Source organism: Polyodon spathula, chromosome 2, assembly GCF_017654505.1.
Source record: "Polyodon spathula isolate WHYD16114869_AA chromosome 2, ASM1765450v1, whole genome shotgun sequence".
Classification (NCBI taxonomy): Eukaryota; Metazoa; Chordata; class Actinopteri; order Acipenseriformes; family Polyodontidae; genus Polyodon; species Polyodon spathula.
The window spans coordinates 64,270,734-64,297,724 of record NC_054535.1 but is presented as its reverse complement, the minus strand read 5'-3'; the positions used below and the strand labels follow the sequence as shown (position 1 = coordinate 64,297,724).

Here is a 26,991-nt window from a genome sequence, read left to right as displayed (position 1 = left end):
TTTACTGTTTAAATCTGCAACTGCGCTTCTCCAGAGCCTACAATGCTCCAGCATTCCTCCAATACGCAGATCGTGGCAGCATTCTCACAATCAAGGCTAACGCTAATCCCCATCTAAAGAAATAGGGGGCTCTTCCTCAGCAATCCTATTCATATCTCCGCTCACCCTCCCAAATGTTACAGCATCAATACTTGGTTTGAGATGTGGTACGAGACTGGAAATCTGTCTTGATTATGCGCTAAGGATTTCCACTATTAAGAGAATAACTGTCGTTGCGAAACCGAAATCTCTGAATGTGAGTTTACCTTTTCCATTTCAAGCAGACATGATAGTAGCAAACCGCTGATCGATCCTGTATTAACTAACACATAGGAAGGATCATCTCATCTCTGCCCTCTTTTCTAGAATATGGGGCGCAAAGGCGCCGTTCTTCCCCAGTAACCGATTCATATGTTTGTTCAGTCCTACCACTTCAGCCTTCAGTTCCAGCTCTCTTCTGCCTCTACTTTTGGTATCCAAGTTCAGTCAGTTGCTCCCATTTGCTTCCACAACCCCCATCCAGAATCTTCAGCTTCTCCAGATGCTATTTGACTGACTCCTACTCTCAATAACCTCCTTCAGTTTGCTCAGCATTACATGTCTGCAGCCCTCTACCTTGTTCAAGAGCTCCTATTCTACAGCCTGGTAAGTGTCTTCAACCCTCCGCGCCCAGATTCGAATAATCATAGCCCTTCAATCAAAAGTTGGCTCTCATCATCCATGCTAGGGATTCTCTTCATCTTCCTCCAGTCTGTCCATTCCAGCATTCTGCCTGACCCTCTATGGGATTCTTAAGAGCTTTCCACCTGCCTCACCTTCCAGTCTGTCTATATCAACATACATTCTCCATTTGCTAATTTCCACTCTTCTGAAAAGCCACTTCTCCCCCTACAATGATTTACCCATGGAGATCAGATGTCTCTCAGCCACCTTCCATGCTTACTCCATCATTTGGCTGCATACCTCAAGACGGATCAATTCTGCGCGGTTGGTCCACTCACCCGTCAAGTATCAAGTCTCCTATCCCCCTTTTCAAGGTATCTCCCCAGCAGGAACCCCCCCGCACCCCCTCCTCAGACCATCTGTTCATTGATTCCTCTCACTCCTATCATCACTCGCCTCGCCTTCGAGCAGACATCCCTCAATTCCTCCACCCTTGCCTCTGAGCAGGCCTCCTTCCTCTCCACCCTCGCCTCATGAGTAGGCCTCCCTCCTCGACTGCACCCTCACCTCCGAGCAAGCCTCCCTCCTTGACCCCTCTCTCTCCTCCAGAGCAGGCCTCCTTCATCTCCTCCAGCCTCGCCTCCGAGCAGACATCACTTCTCTCCACCCTCGCCTCCAAGCAGGCCTCCCTCCTTGACTCCACCCTCGGCTCCGAGCAGACCTTTTCCTATCCACTCTCACTTCCGAGCGGACCTCCCTCCTCTCCACCCTCTCCTCCAGAGCAGGCCTCCCTCCTCGCCTTCTCGCAGACCTCCCTCCTCTCCACCCTCTCCTCCAGAGCAGGCCTCCCTCCTCAACTCTCTCCTTCTCCCCAGCCTGACCATGAATGTGGGGGAGCTGGTCTTCCTCTGTAATGGATTCCTACATTCATTCATCCTTCCCTGATATAGTTGCTGCTCCTTCTAAAAATGCTAGCATGCCCGGATTGGGGGCTACCTGTCGGCCGGGGCCACTAGAGGATTTGCCCTAATCAGCCTCAAGGGGTTTTTTCCTCTCCACTGAGCAGCAGGTATACACATAGTCCTATCCCACTAAATTACTAACCATCCACCTGTTTGTTCCGTTTGTCCTTCTAGTCTTTTGTTTGTTATGCGTTGACATGTGCTGTTTTTTGTTTATCTCACGGTGTGGGAGATTTTTTTGGGGGGCAAGTGATCTCACTTCCCCGACCTCAGGGCAGGCTTCAGCCTTCCTTGACCTTCAGGGGGGTTCTCACCATGTGAGTCAGAGCGGACCCCTGGCCACACTCTGTTCTTTCGCAGCTCCTGCGCTTATCTTCCCTCACTTTTTGTATCCTGTCTACAGTTGCTTGGTCCTTCGCCCCTGGCCTCGTGTCTGCATCGCCGCCTTCAGTCAGTGACCATCCTTCTATCCGGTTTCGATTACTGGGACCTTTGCCCCTGGGTTGTGTCGGCATTGCCGCCCTCAGTCAGTGACCACCTTCTATCCTAGCTTCCATGTCCAGCTTCGCTGGTCTGCTACTAGAGTGGGCCTTGCCTGCTCTTCTATCCTAGGTCCGGTCCTTTCTAGCCGGCACTCTGTCCTACTTATCGCTCCCTTTTGCTTCTTCTGCCCTATCCCTACCCCCCAGCTCACACCCCATGAAATGGCTTATTAAGCTTAATGAGCAGAAAAAAAAAGTGGTGTTAAGTGAACCTTATCCAATCGATGTTTGAATAAGTAATGCTTGGTCTGCTTCACACAGCTCAATTGCACTTTACAGTTGTACAAACTGATTAGGCACAATATGCTTGCATGGTTCAGCAATCTTAATTGTAAATACTTTCTGAATACTGCATTGAGATTGCAGAAACAGTATGTTTTGCCAAAATTTGTATCCAGGATCTGGATGCTGAATGATAACATTAAGGCCTTCATAAACTAAAACAGTTTGTAGACGTTATACAATTTAGCATGAAAAATGTTAACAGGAAGTGGTATATTTGTTATTTTCTAGTAGGTCTTCAATCGGGGTATACCTAGTATTTTTTTCAGGGCTTTCACTTTTTGTATGCTGTGTGAAATTATTATTTTGGTTACTTTCCAAAATGCTTGGATGTTTTTTTCTGTCAAAATTAGCATAGTAACTCGATAGCACTTGCCCACTTAAGTTATTCTTTTGCTGTCTTCCGCAACGAAATCCTTATGGTTACAAGTGCATTCTTCTGGGGTTTTTGTGTGTCTAGGCATTGTTTTACATTTCACCACAATTTGCAATTCTGTTTTAAATTCTTCCTATGTAGATATAAATCCCGCGAACAAACCTTGTAATCTTATTTTAAATCTTGCAAGCGGAGTCTCCAGTAGAAATGTAGGAATGTGCTGTCACTCAGTAGTTGGGGCGGGTTTAAAGTATTCAGAATGAATCAATGATAGATACAAGTCAGGAAGGAGGGACATGTTTGTTTTTGGTTTTTGTAGTAGTTTGTTTTTTTAATAGGAAAGGGGTGAAGTCAATGTAAATTGAGTCCCATTTCCAGTGTTTCTCTGATGTTTAATGGCTACACACCCATTTCATGTGGTTTTGTTGGGGGTTTTATCATTTTTATTGGTTAAAAACGGAAATCAGAAGCCCTACGTACATCCCATACGTGCAAATCACATGGCTAAATAAATATAAGCATCTCATAACACTGTGTATACATTGTATCACTTAATTAACCATTTGATATTGGTTTCATCAGCTCCCCTTGTGTTCATTTTGTTTTATTGCAATTTTGCATTCCCCATGGCTTGTTCTGTGACAGTACTATATTTCTGTTAGATTAGCCACAGCATGTATGGTAATACCCCTGAACACTGTCTGTCAGCTCTGTATATTAAAACCTTAAACACTTGTCTTACAGAGTCACTGTGGTCAAGAGACATTAAAAAGACATGAAGCAGACAAAATGGCTCCATTAGTTTTGTGAAAGGGACTTCAGTTATAGAATGTAAAGCACAATACAACCAGACCAGGCTTCTGGATCCTTTTTGTTTCTTTATGGAACTAATTGAATATGATGCATTTAATTTGTCACCTCATGTTTATTTTTAAATTTAAAAAAAAAACTTTGGCAAGGAGAATTATTTAGCACCTGATGCCAATGTGTACACATCACTATTACTAAACAATTGAATCAATTGTGGATCTAAGTAATGTAACACCATCTTTACAGGAGTTTAGAATATAGTATGTAACTCTGCCTTGCCACTCATGAGATGGAGTACCAATATAATTATTCACATTTAGAAATATGTCTGTTTATTAAAACAAGATCCTAAAGTATAAGAATCAATTTGAATTATGAGTAGATTAAAGGGAGAATATGTCATCCACACTTGCATAATATTTAATTTATTGCCTGTTCAATATGATATTTTGTGATAGATATGATATTAAACAAGTTAAAGACATATAAGAAGACAAACAAGAAATGTAATACTTAAAAAATGTAGATGGTTTACAGTATCCCTATTTCAGTATGACTTTATGTTCTGAAGAGGGATATAAAAGGGCATATTTACAGAATGTATTCAGATACCAGAACAACATTGGTGTGTTATTATGACAAGTATAAATATTTTGCTTTTACTTTATCACTCCCTTCAACATATTAAATTCTGCAAAGTCAAGATACTGAGGCAGACCAGTAAAAATGCAAATGTTGGTTCACTTCTTTTAGAAAAACTTTGTTTAAAAATTTAAAGAAAAGTACTGTTTGATTATTCATGAGCAGAAATCAGTGAGTTGTTCAACCAAAATTGAAATCCAGTCATCACATTTGCGTATAAATCAGACTTTAAACTGAAATCAGAAAACAACCAGGAGTGTAGAAGCAGGTAGTCCATCGAAAACAGTAGATTATTTTATTAAGAAAAGGTTAAACAGCACACATACAAGCTGGCTTGCACACCACTTATATAACCCCAGACACTTCAATGTTGCAACACTCATGCAGATTAGGCAATAGTCCTGTTTGCCGTTTTGCCAATCATGGACTTTTTTGTGTTGATCAGTGGCAAAAACTCTGAATTAAATCCATTTTGATTCCATGTTGTAAGACAATAAAATGTGAAAAAGTCAGAGGGAGGTGAATATTTTTGAGAGCCACTGTATAGATAGGGGAGAAGTTGCTACCAGAACTCTTTGGATTCCCATGATGCACCAGTCCGACAAGGACGGATGAAAAGGCAGAGTTAACTATCTTGTATGTATAGAAGATCTTTGTCAGGTACCACCGGCCCAGTCCTGCTCTGGCCAATCAGAATTCAGGGGCGGGTCAATGCTCCGTGCACTTTGGCACCTCCAGGCTTGTGCAGGACTGACTGGGAGAAGAGCAGCAGCCATTTTGTTCACATCACCGCATATGTTTTTCAGTTTAGGTTGTGAGTGTCCTAATTATGAGGAATGAATCATTCTAGTGGTACAAGAAAGTATTTGAGTGGTGCTCAAAAGTGCCAGAATAAATGCAGAGAAGAGATGCTTAAAAGCAAGTTGCTAAAAATAACATCTCTATTTAGGCCTGCTATCCGTGATCCTGTATCATCATCATCACAGCCTGAATTACACCTAGACCATTCGTCTTTATCCTACTCCAGTCAAAATACCAGTGTATCCTTTGACGAGATTGTTACTTCATCGCCACTAGCGACTAATGATGAGGCAAATACAGCAAATAATGAAACTTTGATTGAAAATGAATAAGATAAACCTGAAGCTAAAACCAGTCATTGTCATCCACGTGACCCGTTCCTTACTGATAGAGCAAACTTTCCAGGGGACATCGACCATGATACCAATGTAAAAAAGTTAATTATTAAAAATGGTTCTTGCAAGCCTAAAGAATCTTTCCCGCAAGATATAAAAAGCACTTTCTGGGAGAATATAATTACAAAGTAACTAAGAATGGAGATAAAGTTCCTAGAAAGTGGTTGTGTTATTATAAAACTGGATAGTGAGTATTGTGAACCATGTTGGCTGTTTGGAGATCGAAAACACGCTTCTCACCAAAAAGCATGGGCAGTTGGAATAAGAGACTGGCAAAACAAAATCTTCACTTGTAGCTAGTTGAGGCATTGAAACCAGTTTTACCGAAAAATGCTTATGACGTTGTCACAAAGACCGTCGGAGTGGGTGGCGTCAGACCAGAGCCAGGAAATAAGCACCAGAGAGAGATGGAGTTTGATGGAGCTGAGCGAATGGTCTCGCTCAGCATTTAATAGTGCACAGACAGAAAATAAACGGTTGTAACAAACAAAAACACACATGACACGGCACATTCGCCAAAACAAAGAGATGAACAAAACAAACTAACTAAACAAACACGGTGAGCAGATATTTTTTAACTATTATTATTATTATAATTACTATTACCTCCGTCTCCAATCCTGTTCTCCACTCACCGACACACAGCCCTGAGTGGGTGAAAGCATGTTGCTTTTATGCAGCTGTACCGAGACTCGACTGCTAATCAATCATTCAATTGGAGTCGCGGTACATCTGCACGTGAATTAATAAAGTGCAATTCCTCTTTCTCACATATTATTACTTTTTACTTGCACGTGAAGTGCTGTGCAATCCTTGTGCCTAAATACAAATATACATTTTAAACACTTGTGTTACACAGACCTGTTTATATCCAGTGTACCAATGACTATACACCAACATTTAAACACACTACACTCAACATATAACAGAAAATACACACAGGGGCAGACACTTTGTCACAGACGTATACAAGAAAAACATTCTGACGAATTTTGGGAAGACCAAAGATTATCTAATCCTCTGTTCTACGCCACTGTTGTTATTCAGCTGAAAACCCAATTCCGTGGAATGAACACTGTTGTGCAGTGGTTTCATTTTATATCTCCTTCTGAAATTCTTGGTCATTATAAAATGTGCTGGCCACATTTTGTCTGTAAAATTGTGTTTCAGAATTTCTTGAAGCGAATATGTTGAAGGCATTGGGAGTATGACGGTGCAGAGTCACCAAAGTATGAAACATGTTCATTTCAAACTGCTGACAAGCCATGAGGGCATGCTGATGCCTACGTGCCATCACTTGTATGGCATTAGCAAGCTGACACATCACAAGAAGCAACATTTGCCCAAGTTCAGTTACTTCTTGAAAATACATCGATGCTTATTGGTCCATTGTTAGACATGGTCTAAAGACACATACAGTCAGCTACATGATATCTAATCAGAATGCTGAGTGAGGCAAGTTGTTCACTAGAGTTTACTCACTAGTCTAGCGAGCAAATAGAAAAAAATAGATGGAAATGATCTATGAACCAAGTGATAGAGTAAGATGTGCTGATTTATTTTTTTAATGTTTTATGTATTGTTATATATTAGTTGTTAATATTTTTAAGCGGAAAGTACAATCATATTGTTTTTTTTTTTTAAATCACACAATGCAGTAAACTTAATACAACATTGAGACAACATATTGTTCAAAGGATAAGCAGTATCCTTATGATACTGTTTACAGTATCCTTTATGAGAATTTCAATTTGTTTGACTGCCTTGTTTAAAAAAGAAAAAAAGGTTGTGCCTATTAGTTGACTCAATTCTGGGAGGAAGGAGGAGGGAACAAAAGTTCAGTTGCATCCATCTATCTATCAGTAGTCATCAAACACAGAGCATGACAAGTTACTCCGAGTGACAAAGTCATTAGCAGCAAACTGATTGGAAAACCATGCCTGTTGACTCTATTGTACTGTTCTACATGCAGACCTATTATTTCCAGGCATTCAGAGGTGCATTCTGTGGGATAGGAAAATATAAACTAAATAACAAGTTTCAATACCTGGTCAAAACACCTCTCCAGATGGCACTTCCAGTGTTTTATCAGCTGGTAACTACTACCAAACAAATTAGGTTCATATATTCTCAATACTGTGTAAAAGAAAATGTGCAAGAACAAACAAGTCAGGGATAAAGAAAACCAAGGAAAGGTGACTATAACTATACAGTTGAACCAGCACCAGACTCCATTGTTGTAACATCTGGAAGGTGTAAAGGGAACAGAGACTCTGATGATGAAGACAGTATAGAACCTACAACAGACCTGCAAGATGGCCTTATTAATTTTTCTAGGAAGTCTAGGCAGAGGAAACATGAATCTAAGTGCAGTATGGAAGATGCACTACATTCTCTTTGTTGCTAGGGAAAGTAAGCAAGTAGAATGTGATCCACTGTATTACAGTAACAGTTTCAGTGCTACCAGCTCTTGACCCTGGTTTCATTGATGAAGGGCATTTGCTTCCCAAACATTCTACACCACAGTTAAAATACAACACAAACAGCAGTGACAATACAAAATGCTCTCCATGGGACAAGCCTGAACTTAAAATAAAGTATAAGAAGCTTATTCAAAATGATTACATTTCAACACTAGACCCACGACAGTGGTTGAATTCAATAGTGATTTAAGAGACAAGTTCTGCTTTCATTTGCAACAAGAAGTAAACCAACCAGATTTTAGCATGTCCAACCTATATTTAATTGTGTTGTAACTGGTTGCACTAATGTTTTCTTATGCCTTTCTTGAACACAATGTAGCGCTTAACAAAATGTTAATCCCATTCAATACTGATATGTGGGGCCCTGGGCATCACTGGTTCCTTGGTGTTGTAATTTTTCTACACATGAACTAGTCATTCACTATTCTAAAAAAACACCAGACTAGGGTGCAAAAACATAGTGAAGTGTTAATGTCCATAGTTGCTGCCTGGTATCAGATATCCACTGCATTTTTTGACAAAGCAGACTGGAAGATTTTCTTGTGTTCAGATGCAATGCAGCAAAATAATTCACATGACCGTGGAGTGCATATAATTTTGAATGCCAGTCTGTTCGCTAATAGATAGCAGTAAGGATTGTTGAACACAAACACTGCATGTGCAAAATTAAGAAAAGGAGAGTTTGACATTCATATGCTGAGCTTCACAAAAACCTGCAGGCAATAGACCTGTATGTCACTCTTGAAGAGAAAAATCTCATGCATTACTTATCTGCACTTATTGATCATAAAAACAGCATATAGCTGTTTGCCAGGAATGCTTGTAGAACAGAGAGGCTGACAAATAATGCATAATGTTTTCAGCCAAGCAATACAATTTAGTTTGTTGACTTTCAAAGACATCCTTTCACCAGGATTATGTCAATACAATGATTAAACAAAGAATTCAATTTAACATTCCATTTCATTCGAGTTTGAATTTGTATATCAGTGTCCCTATTCCTAATGGAGTAAGGGGATTTAAATTTTGTTGTTTTAAGATTACAAGATGTCATTCCTAATTTTTCTTTGATTTTAATAGATTTTCGGTATTCCAGGACTGTCATTCCCATTTGATTCAGTCTCTATTACGATTGGGCTAAGGGGATTTAAGATCATTTTGGGGTTTTATGGTTACAAGCTGTCATTCCCTAATTTTCTTTAATTTTAATAGGTGTGACAGTGTAGTGTCACAGCCTAAACTGTTACCAGCAGGAAGAGAGACTCGGAGACAAGAAAGCTGCAGTTTAGCGCTGTTACACACATTTATTAACACAAAACACAGGAATAAACAAAACAGGCACAAGGGTCAAAATAAAAGGTCAAACAATACAATACAATACAATACAACACAATACAATACTAGGTAGGAGGGACATTTCCCTTCACTACAGTTACAAGTGAAAAACACTCACCTAACTTGTTACTCCAAACAAAGGATTTTTGCTCCCAAATTAGCACTCATTACCTTATTGGGGAATAGCCTTACCTGTTAGCAAGGTAAGAATTAACCCCATCCCTGTTAACCTTAGATTCCCACACACACAATTTACACAAGCAGGGCTTTTGTCCTGCATCAATAGGTTTTCGGTATTCCAGGGCTGTCATTCCATAAAGACCTGTTGTCATTCACTTTTATTTTGTGTGTTACACTTCCTACTATTATGGTGCTAAAAGGTTTTAAGGTTGGTACATGGGATTTAAAGTTACAAGCTGTCATTCACTATTTTTCACTGGTTTTAGTGTATTTTCAGTATTCCAGGGGTGTCATTCCATGGAAAAAGCTGTAATTGCCTGCCAATCCACTTTTATTATATTTGTTAGATTTATGGGGATAAGGGGTTTTAAGATATGCTTATTGCTTTTAAAGATATATGCTGTCATTCCATTTTGACCAGTGTTTTCTATGGGCATTCCTTTTTTTGTCAAGTTCAGGAAATGTGTTAATCTTGTTAATGGAAACATAGATATTGAGATTAGATGGATCGTTCTGCATCTGCACTGCTGACAGGTACTGTTAAGCACCTGAGCAGGGCAACAACTACAAGAGCTGCAATCAGGTTTCTCCAAAATTGTAAACCACCCTCCATTATAACTCAGATACTCTGCAGAAAATATATTGAAAGCAATCATTTATTTTTTTGACCGTGAGCACTATCCAGTGGAAAACTGAGTTGGGTTTACTTCAGATGGTGCAGCTGTAATAATTGGCTGCAATCAGCAGGGAGAAGGCAACATTTTTGCAAAGTTTAAGGATCAGTTTGGGGAACTGTTTATTCAATACTGTATGACACATCGGCAGGTTTTAATGGCACAACATGCAGAAAAGGAAATCCCTGATTTTGTAGAGGATACAATTAAAGGTACACTGTCTCATTTTAGTGAATCTAAAATCTTGGAAATAAAGGCCACATTTGTCAGGTATGCAGAAAGATTACACAGCTAATTTCAAAACAGATTCCCAGAGAAATAACTGGTTAAACAAATACTTTTTCTGGATTCCCTAAATCCCAAACCTACTATAACTGACCTGCCCAAAATTGGGCAAAGGTTTTTCAAACATATCTGTGTTCCTGAACTGTAATTACAATACACAGTGTTTTGCGACGATGATGCAGTGAAGATGTTGTTTAAACCTGAGTGGTGCAGTAATGACGTTGCAACATTTTGGTGCAATTCTTTAAAAACAACAAGCAATGCAAGGAGTTAGCCAGGCTTGCCATTCTCCTGTTAACGCCAGACACTTGTAGTGAATGGGCTTCAATCACATGAATGGGATCACAACTTTACCAGTTATCGACTGAGACAATGCTGTACTGATGCCTGCTTAAGGATTGCTATCTGCCCATATACTGCAGCAGAATTTTCAGCTTCAAAGTTCACAGAATGATCTTAGAAGGGAGTGTGGGGAATCAATCACAGACACAGACACAAGTTAATATTTGTTTTTTATTTATTTCATTTTAAAGTTCAGGTTCTTATGAATATATTTATTCCTTGAGAAAAAGTGGTGCAAATTAATGTAAATCGCTTGATGAGGTCTAAAGGTCTCCACACACCAGACTCGATGCAATTTGTCCGGCAATAAAATGGTATTTTCGCTGCAACACTACCTTTCACACCATGCAATATCTTCGCCCTCCCGTCTATAAAAATATATTAACAAACACATCAAAACAACAAAACAACTATCGGTGTGTCTGTAAGAGACAAAATAAGTTCAAATGTATTCAAATTAGGTTCGGGTTTTTCATATTTTGCTAAAAAAAAACCTTCTCTCACAGCAAAAGTAAAGGCTCTGCACATCTTGTCTATCTGCCACTGAACTAGGTGACATTTCCCTCTCCCACAGTCCTATTGCAGTCATGATCTGACACATTTTGAGACCTGAAGAAACATTATTTTGGGGTCTCTAGATGCTGTAGCACCTGAAGCATCGGTTGTTCAGGTGTCTATGATGGCAACTAAACTCTGTGTGCTATACAAGAGCCTTTTCCCCCGCTGTGCACATGTTGCTTTTGTCAAAAAGTGAGGGGGTGTGGGGGGTGACAGAAGCACACCATGGCCAACTAAGTTACTAAAGACTCAACTTGCACTTTCTAAACAGCTTCAACTTCTCCAGAAACAGGTAGAGACTGTGCTGGAGTATGTGGAGGAGCAGCCTCCATCGTGATGTAGTTCTGTTGTGAAATGACTTCCGTTGTGTTGTGTGCTTTTTGTATTTGTGTTTCCTGCTTTTGTTTTGTGGTCCATAGTTCCTACATACAAACTCGCAAAAAAATGATATATTATATAAATGAATCCATCAGAAAATTTTGATTCACCAGAATCTGACTCATCGAATTGTCTTGCCATCTTTAAATTAAATTCTGTAAGGTGGAAACATGTATATTATTGTGTGCATATCAATTTCTGTACATAAATGTAAATATATACAACAAATATCCTATTATCAAAGCAGCATGAACATCAGAATAAATGGCGCTAACTACAAAACACTAATAAAAGCAAACAAGTTAGTGCAATGCTATCATCAACTAAGGTAATTACGGCTTTCTACTATCAATCAGTGGAGGTACAGGCTATCCATCTCCCTCCCTTTTCTTCAGAGGAGGTTCGAAGACTAAAACTAAAACTCCCTCTGCCCAGTTCGGGCATTGAAATGTTATGTTGATATGACCAGAGCTCTGTGGCAGTCTGACCAGCTCTTCATTTGTTATGTTGTAAGGACACTGGGTCAAGCCCTCAAAACAGCCGCTATCTCACTGTATTGTGGACACAGTTTTGACTGTATAATGCCGGCCTACCCCCACCTGGATAGGTGGCCGCGCACGCTACCAGAGGAGTGGCTACATCATGGGCCCTCTTTAGAGGAGCCTCATTGTCTGATATATGTACTGCAGACTACTCTATATACTTTCACCAGGTTCTACCGACTTGTGGTAGATCCCTCTATGCCTTCATTAGGCACAAGGGTCCTTCAGGTTGCACACTCGCACTGCTAACTAAGATTTTGTGGTGTTGAGTCGTCCTTCGTCAGCTGTCTCCGCTCACGCTCCCTCGCGACGTCTTTGGTATACTTTCCCAAAGGTATTGTTGGTAGTCGTCTTCGAATTGAAAGGAAATCAAGTAAGTATAAAAAAGTTTTGAAATGGACCAGGAAAAAATATATATATATATATATATATAATCAATAACTACAATCAAATCGTAGGGAGAAAAAAAAAGATATCCTGACATTTATCAGGGAGGTGTGGCAAGGAGAAAATTAAATAAATCAATAAATACTAATCAACATCGGATTTTGTTTTTCTAAATGTAGAACAGAAAAAAAAATCTGATGAAAAAGATAAAGATGGAGAGCAGTACAGCATGATGCTGCATTTAACACAGTTAACAATGTATTCGTAGCAGTAACTAAAAAATTAGATGAAGTCGAAATGACAAAGCAACACACTATCACCCAATACAAAGTTATATATGGTCATTAATGAATTAGCATTGTAGCATGCACGGGGGAAAGCAGCAGCAGGGCTGGTAGGTGACATAATCACACACAAAGACATACGCCCGATATACGTTCCTTGCAAGGGAACCGGCTCTTTTGTACAGTGGTATCGGCGCTATGCTTTAGTGTGAGAGGTCCTGGGATGGCGCCTGCCCTCCGCCTGTGTGTGGATTGCCACACGCTGGGTGAAGTGCCTGCCTGTGGGAACTGAGGTTATAGTACAATATAATAGGTTAATGTAATTGATATACAGAAATGTTAATATATAAAAATAAACATGTTTAAACAAACTTTGTTTACATTACAATGGAACTATTTTTTGTGCGTAGTGATATTTACTGTTATTGAATATATAATTTATATATATATAATATATATATATATATATATATATATATTATATATATATTTTAATCTGTTTTAATTTAAAAAATAAATAAACATTGTAATTTTAAATTTGATTTATAATAGCATTAAGACTCTCCAGGGAGTGGGTTAATATGCGATAACTGCACAATGAGGGGTGACACATAAACCCCAAGTGAAATAACGGCAATCCAGCATTTTATTACATTTTTTTTAAACATGTTTTTAATAAGGACTTACATGGTACATCCGGCAGCACTGAGTGAGCGTTTAAGGATGTACCAGGTACGTCCAATAGCAATCAAGTGGTTAATGTCATCATTGGTATGGCTCTGATGATAATCAAGCTGCGCCCTCATCATTTCAGTTTCTGATAAACTCTGAACTGTAGACTCAAGCAGCATTCCCTTTGGCATCATATCTGAGTACTTATTTTCTGTTTGACTTGGAAATTTGGGGTGCCAGAAATCAACCAGTCTTTGGAAGTGATGACATATTTTATTCTTAAGCTTCTCAGTTCAATACTCAGGAGCTTTGATTCCTTCATCCAGCAACAATTCTATGTAATGCTGTTGAACATATCACATAGAGAGACATTGTGTTCCATCTATAAGTCTCTTTTGAATCTCAGCCAGATGACGATATCAAACCCTCGTCTACACTACAGGTCTCGTTGATATTCTTTTCTTGTTGTGCTTTGACTGCATGTAGGGATTTCTTGTTGGTGTAATTACTGGAGCAGCTGTGGTGGTACATAACTGCTATTGATACACAATCTTGGTTTTCCAGTTGAACAATTACACGTGCATCATTCCTTAATTGTGCAGCTTACAAACATCTTGCACCAGCTTTAAATGTTAGACACTGTGTCAGTGGCTCTGATAAAGCAATTTATTTTATTCTGCTTGTTTTCCTGGCATATAATGCACAATTCTATTTTTGTGTGAGGCAAACTGGCTCTAGTCATTCGAGATTTTCTCTTGGTAGGTGGACAGTCAGTATTATCCCTTCTGTCAGTGGTTATTTTTCTTTTTTTCTCATGTTTGGTCTGAATTTGTATGAGGTGAACCAAATGGGTATAGATCTGATAGCATGACCTGTGATAGGAGCCCCGAGGTCCTTCTTGCCAAGAACCTTCCAATCTGGATAAAATATCATTGCAACGAGTTTCAGCAGCATGTTTACAGGTCTCCCAGCTAATCGATGTAATGTGAAAGGGGAGAGTTTGCCTTGGATCTTTAAGCATCTGTCTAGAGCAGAACTTGACTTTTGGTTTTGATGTTTCTTTAGCCATATTGACTCTCACACACAGTGACATGTCGCTGTAGTGGTTCATGTCTATCCCTACCAGTTTACTTCTCTTCCTCCTGATTTATGCCTTCCCCTAGTAATCTAGCTTAAACTAAAACAAAATGGTGACTATATTTTTCACAATAAACTGGGTTTGTAACAAACATCTGGAAACTGTCCACATCCACAAAAAAATCACAGATTCATTTAATATCAAAAGTGTGAATAAATAATTGATATACCTTATTCATCCTTTATTCTTTATGATGTGTGATTACAATCTCCTCCCCCTGTCCTGTCAAGTATCTACCAATAGGATTGTTGTTGTTTTTTCATGGCAAAATAGACCAACACAAGGAGATATTTTGAGGTATTAATAACGGAGACACCTCAGATCTGCCAAGAGAAAGATGGCGAAATCGTGGGTGAAATATAAATATCTACATTTTAACAGCAACCATAACTAGCCACATGTTACTTATTACATTAAATGTGCAAGTGCATGTGGAAGGGTGTGGGTATTCACTGAAATGGGAGACAGAAGGTTAATTGAAGCACCTATCTGGTGCGCAGTTTTATTTTATTTTTTTTTCCTTTTATATCCGCCAGATGGCGCTGGTTCTCTTATCCCCAATACCAATGATGGTAAAGGGGTTGCGCTTGATTTATGCAGCATGTGCTGGTGCTCAGAAATAATAATGAAAACAAACAAAAGAAAAAGGGAAAATAAAACTGTTATAAAACTACAAACAAAAGGTGCTGCTTATACAGCATCCCCCACTGCCATTAAACCAGTCAAATCAGGTCTCCAACCTATGTTCTGGTATTCCCTCACTATACACTGGGGTGGCCAAGGTTGCCCCAGCTAACTACGCATGCCCCCCTCGGGTACATCACAATTATTTTTCTCTCTATTTTAATTACACCAGCTTCCAAACCCAGCGTCACTGAGTTTCCCCTGCCATGGCCACCCAAATGAATAACAGAGCATGGTTTTTATAGGTCGAATGACCCCCCCCCAGGCCTGCCCCTCGACCACTCAGAGAGAGGGAAAAATAACACACCCTCACCCATCCTCTCTGTGTCATTGCTATGTTTGACAGACGGATCTTACAAGGTTCCTGACCTCCCCCTGCAGAATGGTGCATGCGCCAGATAGCCAGCACAGATCGCCCCTGTTACACTGCATTTAAAAAAATGTAACTGTATTTTAAAAATAATCTTTATTTTTGTATAGCACCTTTCACAGTGGACCAGCATCGCAAAGTGCTTTACAAGATATGAGACTAGGATGTGTGAACTGTGCATCAGCTGCAGAGTCACTTACCACAATGTCTCACCTGAAAGATGGAGCACAAGGAGGTTAAGTGCCTTGCTCAGGGTCACATATTGAGTCAGTGGCTGAGCTGGAATTTGAACCGGGGAAATCCTGGTTACAAGCCCATTTCTTTAACCACTGTACCACACAGCCCCCTATAATAGGGTGACCAGGTGGCTCCATGTTCACTCGAACAGACTGAGAGAGTTCAGGTTTTACAGACCATCACAATTGAGGTAAGTAACCTGTATTTTGAAACACATTGGGGTGTGAAATGTCTCTAACTGTCCCAGTGAACACGAAGCAGTCTGGTCACCTTAGCAATACAATACAGATTGATTTGATCAGATTAAAAAGCACTTTCATAACTAGTGAGACCAGACTGTGATATAAAAGGTATACTGTAATAACAATAGTAATAGTACAATTAATTTATTTTGCTGTAAAAGAACTAAATGTGCTTTTAAATCGTCCAAGTCTTTAATTTCTCATTTAAAAGCAAAGTAAACGAGAAATACAAATGGCTAAACAAGGAATTAATTCTTAAATGAGAAGTCGGGGTGGGTGGGGACACCAAAATAAAAAAGAAAACCCTGAATATAATAATAAATTCATTTGTGAGCCTTCTTGCCCAGTCGTTATTGCAAATGAGAATTTGTTCTCAAGGGTTTTACCTGCTTAAAGATAATGAATGACTGATTAGTATTTCAGATGAATGTTTAGTAATTAAGCACAAAAAACTAAATTACAAAAAAAACTACATTTGCAAATAATGTAGTTGCTATTTGTTTCCAATGGGGAACAACATAATTGATTGTAGAAACAGGTGACAGACATCACAACTTCAGCTCCTGATTGTGCAGGTTTTGGGTGGTTTTTCAGGAAGACATGGGGAGGTTTTTGTAAAAGTAATTGGCAGCCCCAGTTGCGCCATTTTTATTCTCATAGACAAATTAAACAAAACAAAACAAAAAAACCTAACTCTGTTCGGAGTATTAAACTAAACTCTTCCACAGGAACCTTAACCTACCAAATCGGGCAGCTACTCTGCTTCACGATTTAAAATGAAACCACACTTTACAAAAAGGATTTACACAGTACCTTGTCTTTCCTTTAACTACACACCATTGGGCTCGTCACACTACAGCAGCCCAGAGCAGACTGGCTGCTGTCTTTTTATACATTACAGCTGACTTAAATTTACAATTATTCCCAGCTGGCAGACAATTAACAATTATCACTAATACAATTAACTACATGATAGCTAATGCCATGAAGACTTTTCAGTCTGTGTCCTTCTGGGAGATGTAGTCGTGTGTTTCCCCAAGACTGCACTTTCTCTGCTCCTTGTCTCACAATATATATTTAAAAAATCACATATATTAATATTTTAAGAGCATGATTCATATTGAAATAATATATAGTACAGATACATTTAGTTCTCAGATCTGTAGACTTGTGTAACCTTTTTCAGTACTGGAAACATCAAAATAATAATAATGCAAAAAAACATCTCAGTTTAAAGTTATTAATGTTAAATCCTTTGCGACATATACTGTCCATATTCCGCTGTTGTTGTTGCTAACATGGCTGTTATGTTCAGTTTTAAAACTAATGCAGTACAGCACCACTATTACATTATGGACTGTCACAAGAGCTACCTTAAATTGAGCCAGCTGGATTTTGACGGCAGTCGCAAAAAAAGAGACGTGAGGATGTTTGGTTAACAGTGAAGTGCCGTTCCTGATCACTAAATTCTGGCTGTGAACATATAACAATGGCATCCAAGCAAAGCGTGTGGAATTTCTTTACCAAGCAGGAGAAAACGGTATAAACTCTGCTAAGGAACCATTTCATTCAAAGGAGGAAGCACACTTACTTAATGTGCTCCACATTCTTTTATTTTTATTGTATTTATGTGCTTATTTATTTTTAAATAAAGGCTATTAGTTTTATCTTTTTGGTAAAAAAAACTATATCTGCTCAATAACTGTAGATATAGCATTCCATATTGGAAGCCGCACGGTTATTATTACTAATGGATCACAGAGTTATCACTGACATAAACCAACAGGATGTTGTTATGATGTTTTGTTTCCTATTTAGTTCCTGAGACAAGTTGCCATAGTTATTATTATTGAGGTGTACTTCCTGCTCTCCGTATTATTGTTTTCTGGAAAACAAGCTTGTTTTAATGCTGTCTTTATTACGCCGGCCACAGACCCGCGCTTACAACTGCATTGTCATATTTTCTACATTTTCTTTAAATTTTCAAATTAATAATCTGAAACCCTGGGTTTTCGGGTATCCGTGCTGACCTCTAACATACATCTGTATGGAGTTAAAACCTATGAATGCAAACCTATAGGTGACTACATGACTACATGTCTGCCTTACACTGTAGGTAGTAATATTAAGGTTAAGATTTATGTTAGAGTTATATTTAGGGGATAATAATTGTATTGGTAAGTTCACTATAAAAAATTAAAAAAAAAACTCTTCCCATGTAATTTCACCTCATCAGTGTATTCGGATTCAAAGAATGTCATTGGCTGCAAAGCCTGTGAGTCATTAGGGGAGACAGCTGACAGGTAGGTGAGAGGAAATAAGCGTTGAAGGGGTGGGGACAATTTCACTATCCTAGGAAATGCAAGTATAACAGACTACCTGAAAATAAAGCATGCAAAATGAGAGCTTTTTATAAAATAATATGGTACCACCAGATATAATGTTTAAAAATAAAAAGGCAAGTGTCTTTAAAAATGTATATTGTGGGGCCTTTATTGTCGGTGGAAGTGCACAATATTTACTTTTTATCTCATTATTTCTTTAGCTATATTCACTTATCTGTAGTTCATATGTAGTAAATTAATACAAATCTTTATCAGCTTATTAGCACCGACATAATGGGGTTCACCAGCTCAGCTTTTTGTGAAATCATGTTGTTAAATACAGAATTATAGAGGAAAACATATCAAGCAAAGGTGCTAAAAGAACCGGTACTAGACTACTATTAGGTCATGAAATAATTAATAGCAGCCTTTTCTCTTTTAAAAACGACAGATCACTGTATTTAGAATGGGATCAGAAGGACATCAAGACATTGACTTAGCCATCCTGACAGCTCTTCTGAAAGGTAAAGTTCCTAAGGCAAATCCTTTGGACTCTTTAACTAACCCAGTGGGAGTTGCTCAATCTGGTGCAGGCCTGGAGAACATGTTTCATTTTAGCTTCATTGCACTCAATAAGTATGTCATCCCTCATAAGAGAATTGTCTAAAACTATTGATCATGAAGATCACGTGGAAGATATTTCTTTGCTTGGTTTGTTGAAAAGACAAGATAGTCACTAGTAATGTGCATCTATCCCTGTTTGTCTTCATTACTTGAGCAATTAAAAAGGCAGTTTTGTTTTGGTCCTCCCTGTTGAAGAAGGTCTAATTTAGGCTTTGGACAATCTCGTTTTTATTCTTTTTTTTCCCTGAATTGAAAGCAAGAAAAAAGGCTTATGAATTAAAAGAATCTACAATGTTTTGACGACAGTCATCATTCACTGAAAGAATATACAACTACGTACTGTATATGGATTTCTAAAGAGAGAAGACACAAGTGACCTGTGCCTGGCAACAAGCATGTCAAGATTAAATCTAATTATGAGTGGTGGAGGCTAGCCGCAAACTTGGTATCGTGTAGCCAATACAAATAAAGGACAATTTGACAGACAGGTGGTGATTGAAGGTGGAGTACACACAGAATACAGAAGGCTAAGGCTACAAAAAATTCTGTCATGTTAGCCAATAGCAAAACAGTGGAGCTTGGAAAGCATGAAACAGGTCCACCCAGAAATAAGTTTATTACAGGTCAGCAGGGTTATTGCACTGGGTTTATTTTAATAGTAAAATACTTGTTTTACTTTTACAAAATGACATGTAGGCTTAGTCTCCCTAGCCTCTTAATACTGTAGACAAATGTTTTGATACAATGGAGTCAATTAAATGTACTCAAATTAAATATAAATATCGCCACAGTTTAGATTATTAATATAATGTAATATAGTGTATCACAAATCTAACAGTACAGATGAGTATATTCCTATATATGTACTCAGGAGTTTAAACAATGGTTGTATTTAAATTGCTAAAATAAGAATATCCTATTCCATAGCCACTAAAGTATGACATCAATGACACTCACTGCAATTTTAATTTTTTTTTTAAACAGGAGCCAATGCTTCAGCACCAGATCAGCTGAGCTTAGCCTTGGCATGGAACAGAGTTGACATTGCACGTAGTCAGATCTTTATTTATGGACAGCAATGGCCGGTAAGGTATAGAACACCAATATTTTTGGTACACCAAATTGTGTCTAAATATAAAATGCAATTTAGAAGAAACTGCAATCTACAGGGAGATTGTGATTTTGTTTTTCTGAAACCAACTAAAGCATACCATATCTTCAGAAGTCAAGGCATTCTGACAGGGTGTGTCAGTGATTGGCTGCTATTGTCACATGAACGCAGTACTCGATGAGCCTACGGTTCGAGTTCTGGTACCAGTTCTTCATGAATGGATGTGTTCACAAACAGTAACACACGACACTGCTGAAACCCATTGTGTATATATAGATAATATTCTGACAGCAGAAACATGTCAGTCAGAATGTGGCACATGCACCCAACATAGCTAGATGCCATACATTTCTGACATTACACTGGTACTGTAGTAGCCACAGTCATTAAGCATTATATTCAGCATTATTACAGAAGTACAAGAAACCTAATGCAATGTATTGTTTACAGGTGGGTTCCCTGGAGCAATCCATGCTGGACGCTCTGGTGCTGGACAGAGTGGACTTTGTCAAGCTGCTGATAGAGAACGGGGTCAGCATGCATCGTTTCCTCACCCTCTCCAGACTGGAGGAGCTCTATAACACGGTACAATGTTGAACTAAAAGTCATGTTATTCACTTAATCTGCTCTGCATCATCAAACCAGTTACAAACCCAGCTCTGGTGGCCCTGGGTTGGATCTAGATCTAACCACAAGCATAAAACTGTATTTCTCATAACGTTCCCCTGTAATGGATTGGCTTACTTCAAAGTTATCCAACCATAGACCCTGACTCAAATAAAATCATGTACATAATTATCATTCGTAGCCCTTTAAAAACACATTCTCAAACAGAATATTGTGTATAATTGTATATACCGTAATATACCCAGGATTTAAATAGAATAACTGGTCCTCAAGTCCTCCTGACAATAACCTACTGATAATAATAAAAACACAAAGTGGGACGTGTATCAAGATCGACATGGGCAGCGTTAAACTGGCTGAGTGTAAAGTAGCACTCCACTGCAGCACAAATCTTCCCCCATCCCGAGTGCATTAGCTGGAACAAAATGAATAAGCCACAGAGTAAGCTGCCACATTTCAATGCTTCAATGCACTGCACCACTGCTTAAAATGGGTGCTCAAAAGTTTTAACCCACTAAAGCCTGGGTAGCTCATCTGGAAAGGCAGAAATGACCCATGTTGACTAAGGGCAGGATTTTCCAAACCAGTTTTACTGTATCAGACTCATGGTATAGTAACGAGAGCTTTAGTAGCAAGTGAGTTCCGAATGATATGTGTAAATTAAATCAATCCATTAATTGTTTGAAATTGAGTCACAGACTTCACACTTCACATACAAAATGCTGATTTATGATTGTTTGGCGTGTGGGCAAAAATCGGATGGCACGGACTCAAAAAAGAAAAATGAAAATGAAACTTACCCTCATAAATATGCATTTTGCAATCTTTTTTTGTTTAAAAAGAAAAAAAATACAGTAAGCCATCTAAGTATATTGGTTGGAATTTATTTTCTTATAATTACTTTTGTATGTATTTTAGTGTGTACAATTGTAGTCTAAGTGCCATTGGTGTTTATATTTATACTTCATTATATATTTATTAAGCTTTTAAAATTACGATAGAACTCGCTAACCCAATATACAATTTGTTTATAATTAATTGTTTGGTGACTTCCTCTAATCATGCATTTTCTCTGTCGCCGCCGATAAATAAACTCAACATGATTAGCCACCGAACAATTACAGTATTATAAGAACATTTTATATGCATACAAACATATGAAGGTGAAAGTGTACATTGTACATAAAGTGTGGGAGTCGGACAAAATCCATGTCAGTGATCTCGATCACATTCCTAGTGCATCGCTGTGTGTCCTTGACGCTTGTTCTTTGTTCTTGTGTGGATAAAATACAGATGTTAAAAGCAAATCCGCTATTACCTAACAAAGCTTTATTATAATGTCTAATATGCCATTTTCTATGCCAAGATTTCAGTTGTATAATTCAAATAAAATCTATAGCAGGATTCATAACCACAAGTATAGAAAAGGCTAACATGTTTTCATAACTACAAATACTGAATTATCGAGGTAGTCTGTAAGAAATGAAACCTGGCCCTGTACATTCTTTCTCTGTAACACGGATTTGCTTTTAAATTCCCACGCAAACAAAAAGAAATAATCACAAGGAGCAGTGCTCGTTAAGATAGTAACATTATTTCGTAAATCAACATCTTTTTGGAAATCACATTAGGACGATTATAACAACCACTTTAAAATCAATGCTAGTACCAATTTCTTGATTAACACTGGAGTTATCATTTATGAACTTTTGAAAATCCTGCCATAAGTGTCTTGACTTTATATTAAATATACATAATGAAAAGGATAGCTTAATGAACCAAGTTTATTATGCAATGAATATAAACAATTGTACTTAATGAAATAGCTGGTGTCAAGCTACAATTTCAACCTTGGGGAGATCAAAATGTGGAATGTGATAATGTGGAACATAAATACTCTCCCTCTGTTCCTGGGTTATTCAGATAGGTTAGGAGCCTGCATTCTTTGTCGTAAGAAATACATTATGAGTGCTGCCATAATGCTCTTTCCTATCAACTGCTTTCCGACTTCTTCCTTGTGGCCAAATAAGACCAATTTGAAATCAGTCTTATAGGTGGACCCCTTTAGGGCTGGCGCTGCTGTTCTGCTGTTTCATGAATCTCATTTTTAATAACAAACTTCATTTACAAATGAGCCCCACCTACAATTTGTCCATTCATATAATTAAGGCATGACACACCTTAAATGAGTGGCGGGGCGCATTTTTGCCGGTGCTAACACGGCCTTAACTTGCCAAAAGTGTCATGATTCATACGGGCCAATTTTAAGGCTGGCATCAACTTGCCGCTATGGCCTTAATGCCAATGGAAACGCTTGATACATGACCCTCTAAGATTGCAAATTAATAGTGTTACCTGAATTTTTCTTTATTTTCTTTGTTTTGTTTTGTTTTTTTTTAGAGACACGGCCCATCAAACACTTTATACCATCTAGTCAGAGATGTTAAAAAGGTAGGCTTTATCTCTTTCTAACGGTAGGTCAAACTGTTAACCCTTTGGTACTTTGGTGTAGGGTTAGTGATAGTGCTGGCTGTCTCTGTACCTTTCTTAGTGAGCCTCCTCTAAAGAGTATAGTCTCAGACAAGTGATTGTCAATATAGATGTGTCTGTTAGGGAAACATATGCCTTGTTTCCACTGCCTGTTTAAAGGGCGTTTCAGTGCTATGGTATTTTCAAAACCTGGACAAGAGGTCACTGGAGGATTGTGGGATCAGATTGTGTTATGTTTTAAAGAAACTAGCAGTAACAAATACATTTTGCCGTAGGCTTGTTACAAATAAATGTAGTCGTAGTACCTCTTGCATCATTATATCATCTTAGCAGTAGCAGCCAGTCACTTACCGACACACAATATGATAAAGTGTAGGTGGGCACAAATAAGAGCTAATCTTTATAATGTTAAAATATAAGAAAAAAAACAGTCAGAGGAAAACAGTGCTCAAAATACAGGGAATGATACAGTCAATCACTTTAAATTAGCTGCATGTTTCTCTAGGGGCTACCCAGGCCAATTACAATACCAAGTACAGTAGATGTGTTCAAATTTAGAGGAGGATCATTACTTGAATGCTTTGCACAGTTTGTATCATTGACACTTCCATTATTCCATATATCATCCATCAAAATAGTATTACAGCAGCTTTTCCATTGCTGTCCTTTGCATTTTTGCTTCAGCTGCTTTGAACTTTTGATACACAGTCAGGGGCCATTGCAAGTAAGATAATAACACATGCCATTGCGGATTTTATTGTGACTGTGAAACGTGTTGCAATAATTCTTCTTGATGATTTAACTACAATACATTCCTTGTAAAGCTTCATGCTGTAGAGAAATACATTACAAAGTAGTTTTATTTGAGTGCTGTTTCCTTCATGTGCATATTTAAGGCAATTAAACAGTGTAATGTATATTTTGTGAAGATGTCAGCAGGCTGAGAACTGAAACTGCAGAATTGTTATTTATCTACCATATTTTGCTTCATTTACATATGCTAATATTGTATTAGTGACTCATTTATCTTGCGAAACAGTGGTCAATATAATTACATGCTCCTGAGAAGAACTGAACATTCTTTAAACTGGACAACCTACAATCCTGACAACTTAGTCACTACTATAGTCTAAGGCACACCACCCATTTTCTATGCTCCACCAGGCATTGTTTGCACATAGAAGACCTTATATCGCTTGGCTATTTCACCAAACAACACTCTAATGATAGAGACATACAAGGAAATAGTCAACAACCAATCGTATGGAGTTTCCTAATAGGCGGGTCAGGCATGGAGGAAGTACTCTACTGTTTGCATCTTGCTTTGACATCAATTTTCTTTTTTTACAAAAAACACAGACATTTGAATGAAATTAATTCTGGTCCTAGTAATTTGAAAACATACCTCTATTATTACTGAAAATTCAGCTGCTGTATCTTCTTTTTTAAAGCTATGAGAATTATTTTACTATGCAAGATCATTTGACTGATTAGTTGACATTTTGTCATTTGATTATACACAATTAAAATCAGGCTCTTACTAGCTGGCCTGTTGGTCTCTATAATCAAATGACAAAATGTCAACTTTCTAATTAGTCATGTGAGGGTTCCACTGTATTCAAGTTGATTTTAGTACGTGTCATTAAGAGGCACCGTTTCTTACTTACCCTGTGTGTTCTTTCCAAGCAAGAATATCCAGGGTTCGGTTGGATCTATTTCAAGGTGAATCTCTACAAGCATATTTATTTTTTAACAAAGTTTTGTGATGTTCTCTAATTAGTTAAACATAGCAGATATTTATGGAAGTCAGGGTTGTCTGAATTGTTTATCTTTGTTTAGGGGAACCTTCCTCCAGATTACCGCATCAGTCTGATAGACATTGGCCTTGTGATTGAGTACTTGATGGGTGGAGCATATCGCTGCAACTACACGAGAAAGAGGTTTAGAACTCTCTATCACAATCTCTTTGGGCCCAAGAGGGTAAGGGTAGTAAATTAACAGTTCTGCTTAGAGTTCTAAAATGTTTATGTACAGTTTACCAATACCTGTTACAATTTTTTTAAGACTAAATCTGCCCCTGACTTATATTGAAACAAAAAGGCATAGATAACATCATAGACCAACTCAGCCTCACTTCCACCACATACTATCTCGATCTTTTGTAACATGCCAATGGCTCCTTCCATTCCTTTGCACTGGTTACTTGAGAAACTCAATGAGAAATGAATTTCTGTTCATTCATGTTTAATGTTGACATAGCCATTGAGTAAATATGGCATATGCCCTTAATAGATCTTTACTGCATATGCATTTAATAGAAATTAGTTCATACCTCAAAGTGTTTGCTTTTGAATCAGTGAGGCCTCCAAGGGCTACCATTAAACTTTATTTTCTTGAAGCGATGCAGTGGTGTGGGGCAATGAAAGTTTTCCATACAGTTGTTATACTAAACCTCTTGATGCAGAATTTTAAAAGACAAGTTAAACATGTTTGTGTGGTGACTATTGTGTTGTGCACAGTTAAATATAGGCAAACAAATACAGACTGTTAATCTCATCTTTTCCTCTTTGTTTCCTACAGCCAAAAGCACTAAAACTACTAGGAATGGAGGTATGGGAAGTGTATCATAGGACTACTGTTTACTGCTTTTCTGTAGTACATTTCAGTCTCTTTTTTGTTACTGATACACAAGTAGCATGGTATTAAGACTATTACCTTGGAATACAACAATATATATGGTTGATAAGACATGTTTGTGGGGGTCCATTTTGGTTTACTTTCTTTAGATTGCAGTACTTAATGAACTGACTTAGTATTGAGCAAATAGTGAAGAAAAACCCAAAGTTAACTCTAGTAGGCCCTAGTGTTCAAAACATCAGGTTTCCTGGTATAATTACTAATTGGTTGGGAATTAAAACTCATTGGACCAGCAGCAATACAAAATAAGTAAGATAGGGTCCCTGTGGCAAAAGGCTCCCTGTGGCAACATTGCACTTGTTCACAATTAATTGTATTTTCACCACAAGCACTACGGGACTCACTTTGGACTTGTGACTGTGTTTGTGTTTATTGCGTGTGTTTAAATACTGTGCTTATTATTTCGGGACTGAACCCATGGATTTAAACGGAGCAATACACATTGTTTTTTATTGCCTGTTCTCTTTATTGTTTACTGTTGTCGTCAGACTTTGGATTATAAATAAACCATAATTTCATCACTGCATCACCCCTACAATTGCGCACTGCTCAAGACAAGGATAAATAACAAAGTACTGGTGAAATGATGCTTTATTTATAATCCAAAGTCTGACAACAACAGTAAACAATAAAGAGAACAGGCAATAAAAAACAATGTGTATTGCTCCGTTTAAATCCATGGGTTCAGTCCCGAAATAATAAGCACAGTATTTAAACACACGCAATAAACACAAACACAGTCACAAGTCCAAAGTGAGTCCCGTAGTGCTTGTGGTGAAAATACAATTAATTGTGAACAAGTGCAATGTTGTACG

The 26,991-nt window shown here is 38.1% G+C and overlaps 1 protein-coding gene across 1 annotated transcript in view; it reads left to right on the top strand.

The window, feature by feature from the left end:
• The window catches only part of LOC121299106 (transient receptor potential cation channel subfamily M member 3-like), a 300,327-nt gene that overhangs the window by 193,354 nt on the left and 79,982 nt on the right, over window positions 1-26,991 (top strand). Inside the window, exons 9-14 of the mRNA XM_041226653.1 lie at window positions 19,079-19,151; window positions 20,236-20,336; window positions 20,813-20,947; window positions 23,390-23,440; window positions 25,319-25,459; window positions 26,060-26,089. Of these exons, the coding sequence (XP_041082587.1) occupies window positions 19,079-19,151; window positions 20,236-20,336; window positions 20,813-20,947; window positions 23,390-23,440; window positions 25,319-25,459; window positions 26,060-26,089 (531 nt within the window). The remainder of the gene's footprint in view (window positions 1-19,078; window positions 19,152-20,235; window positions 20,337-20,812; window positions 20,948-23,389; window positions 23,441-25,318; window positions 25,460-26,059; window positions 26,090-26,991) is intronic.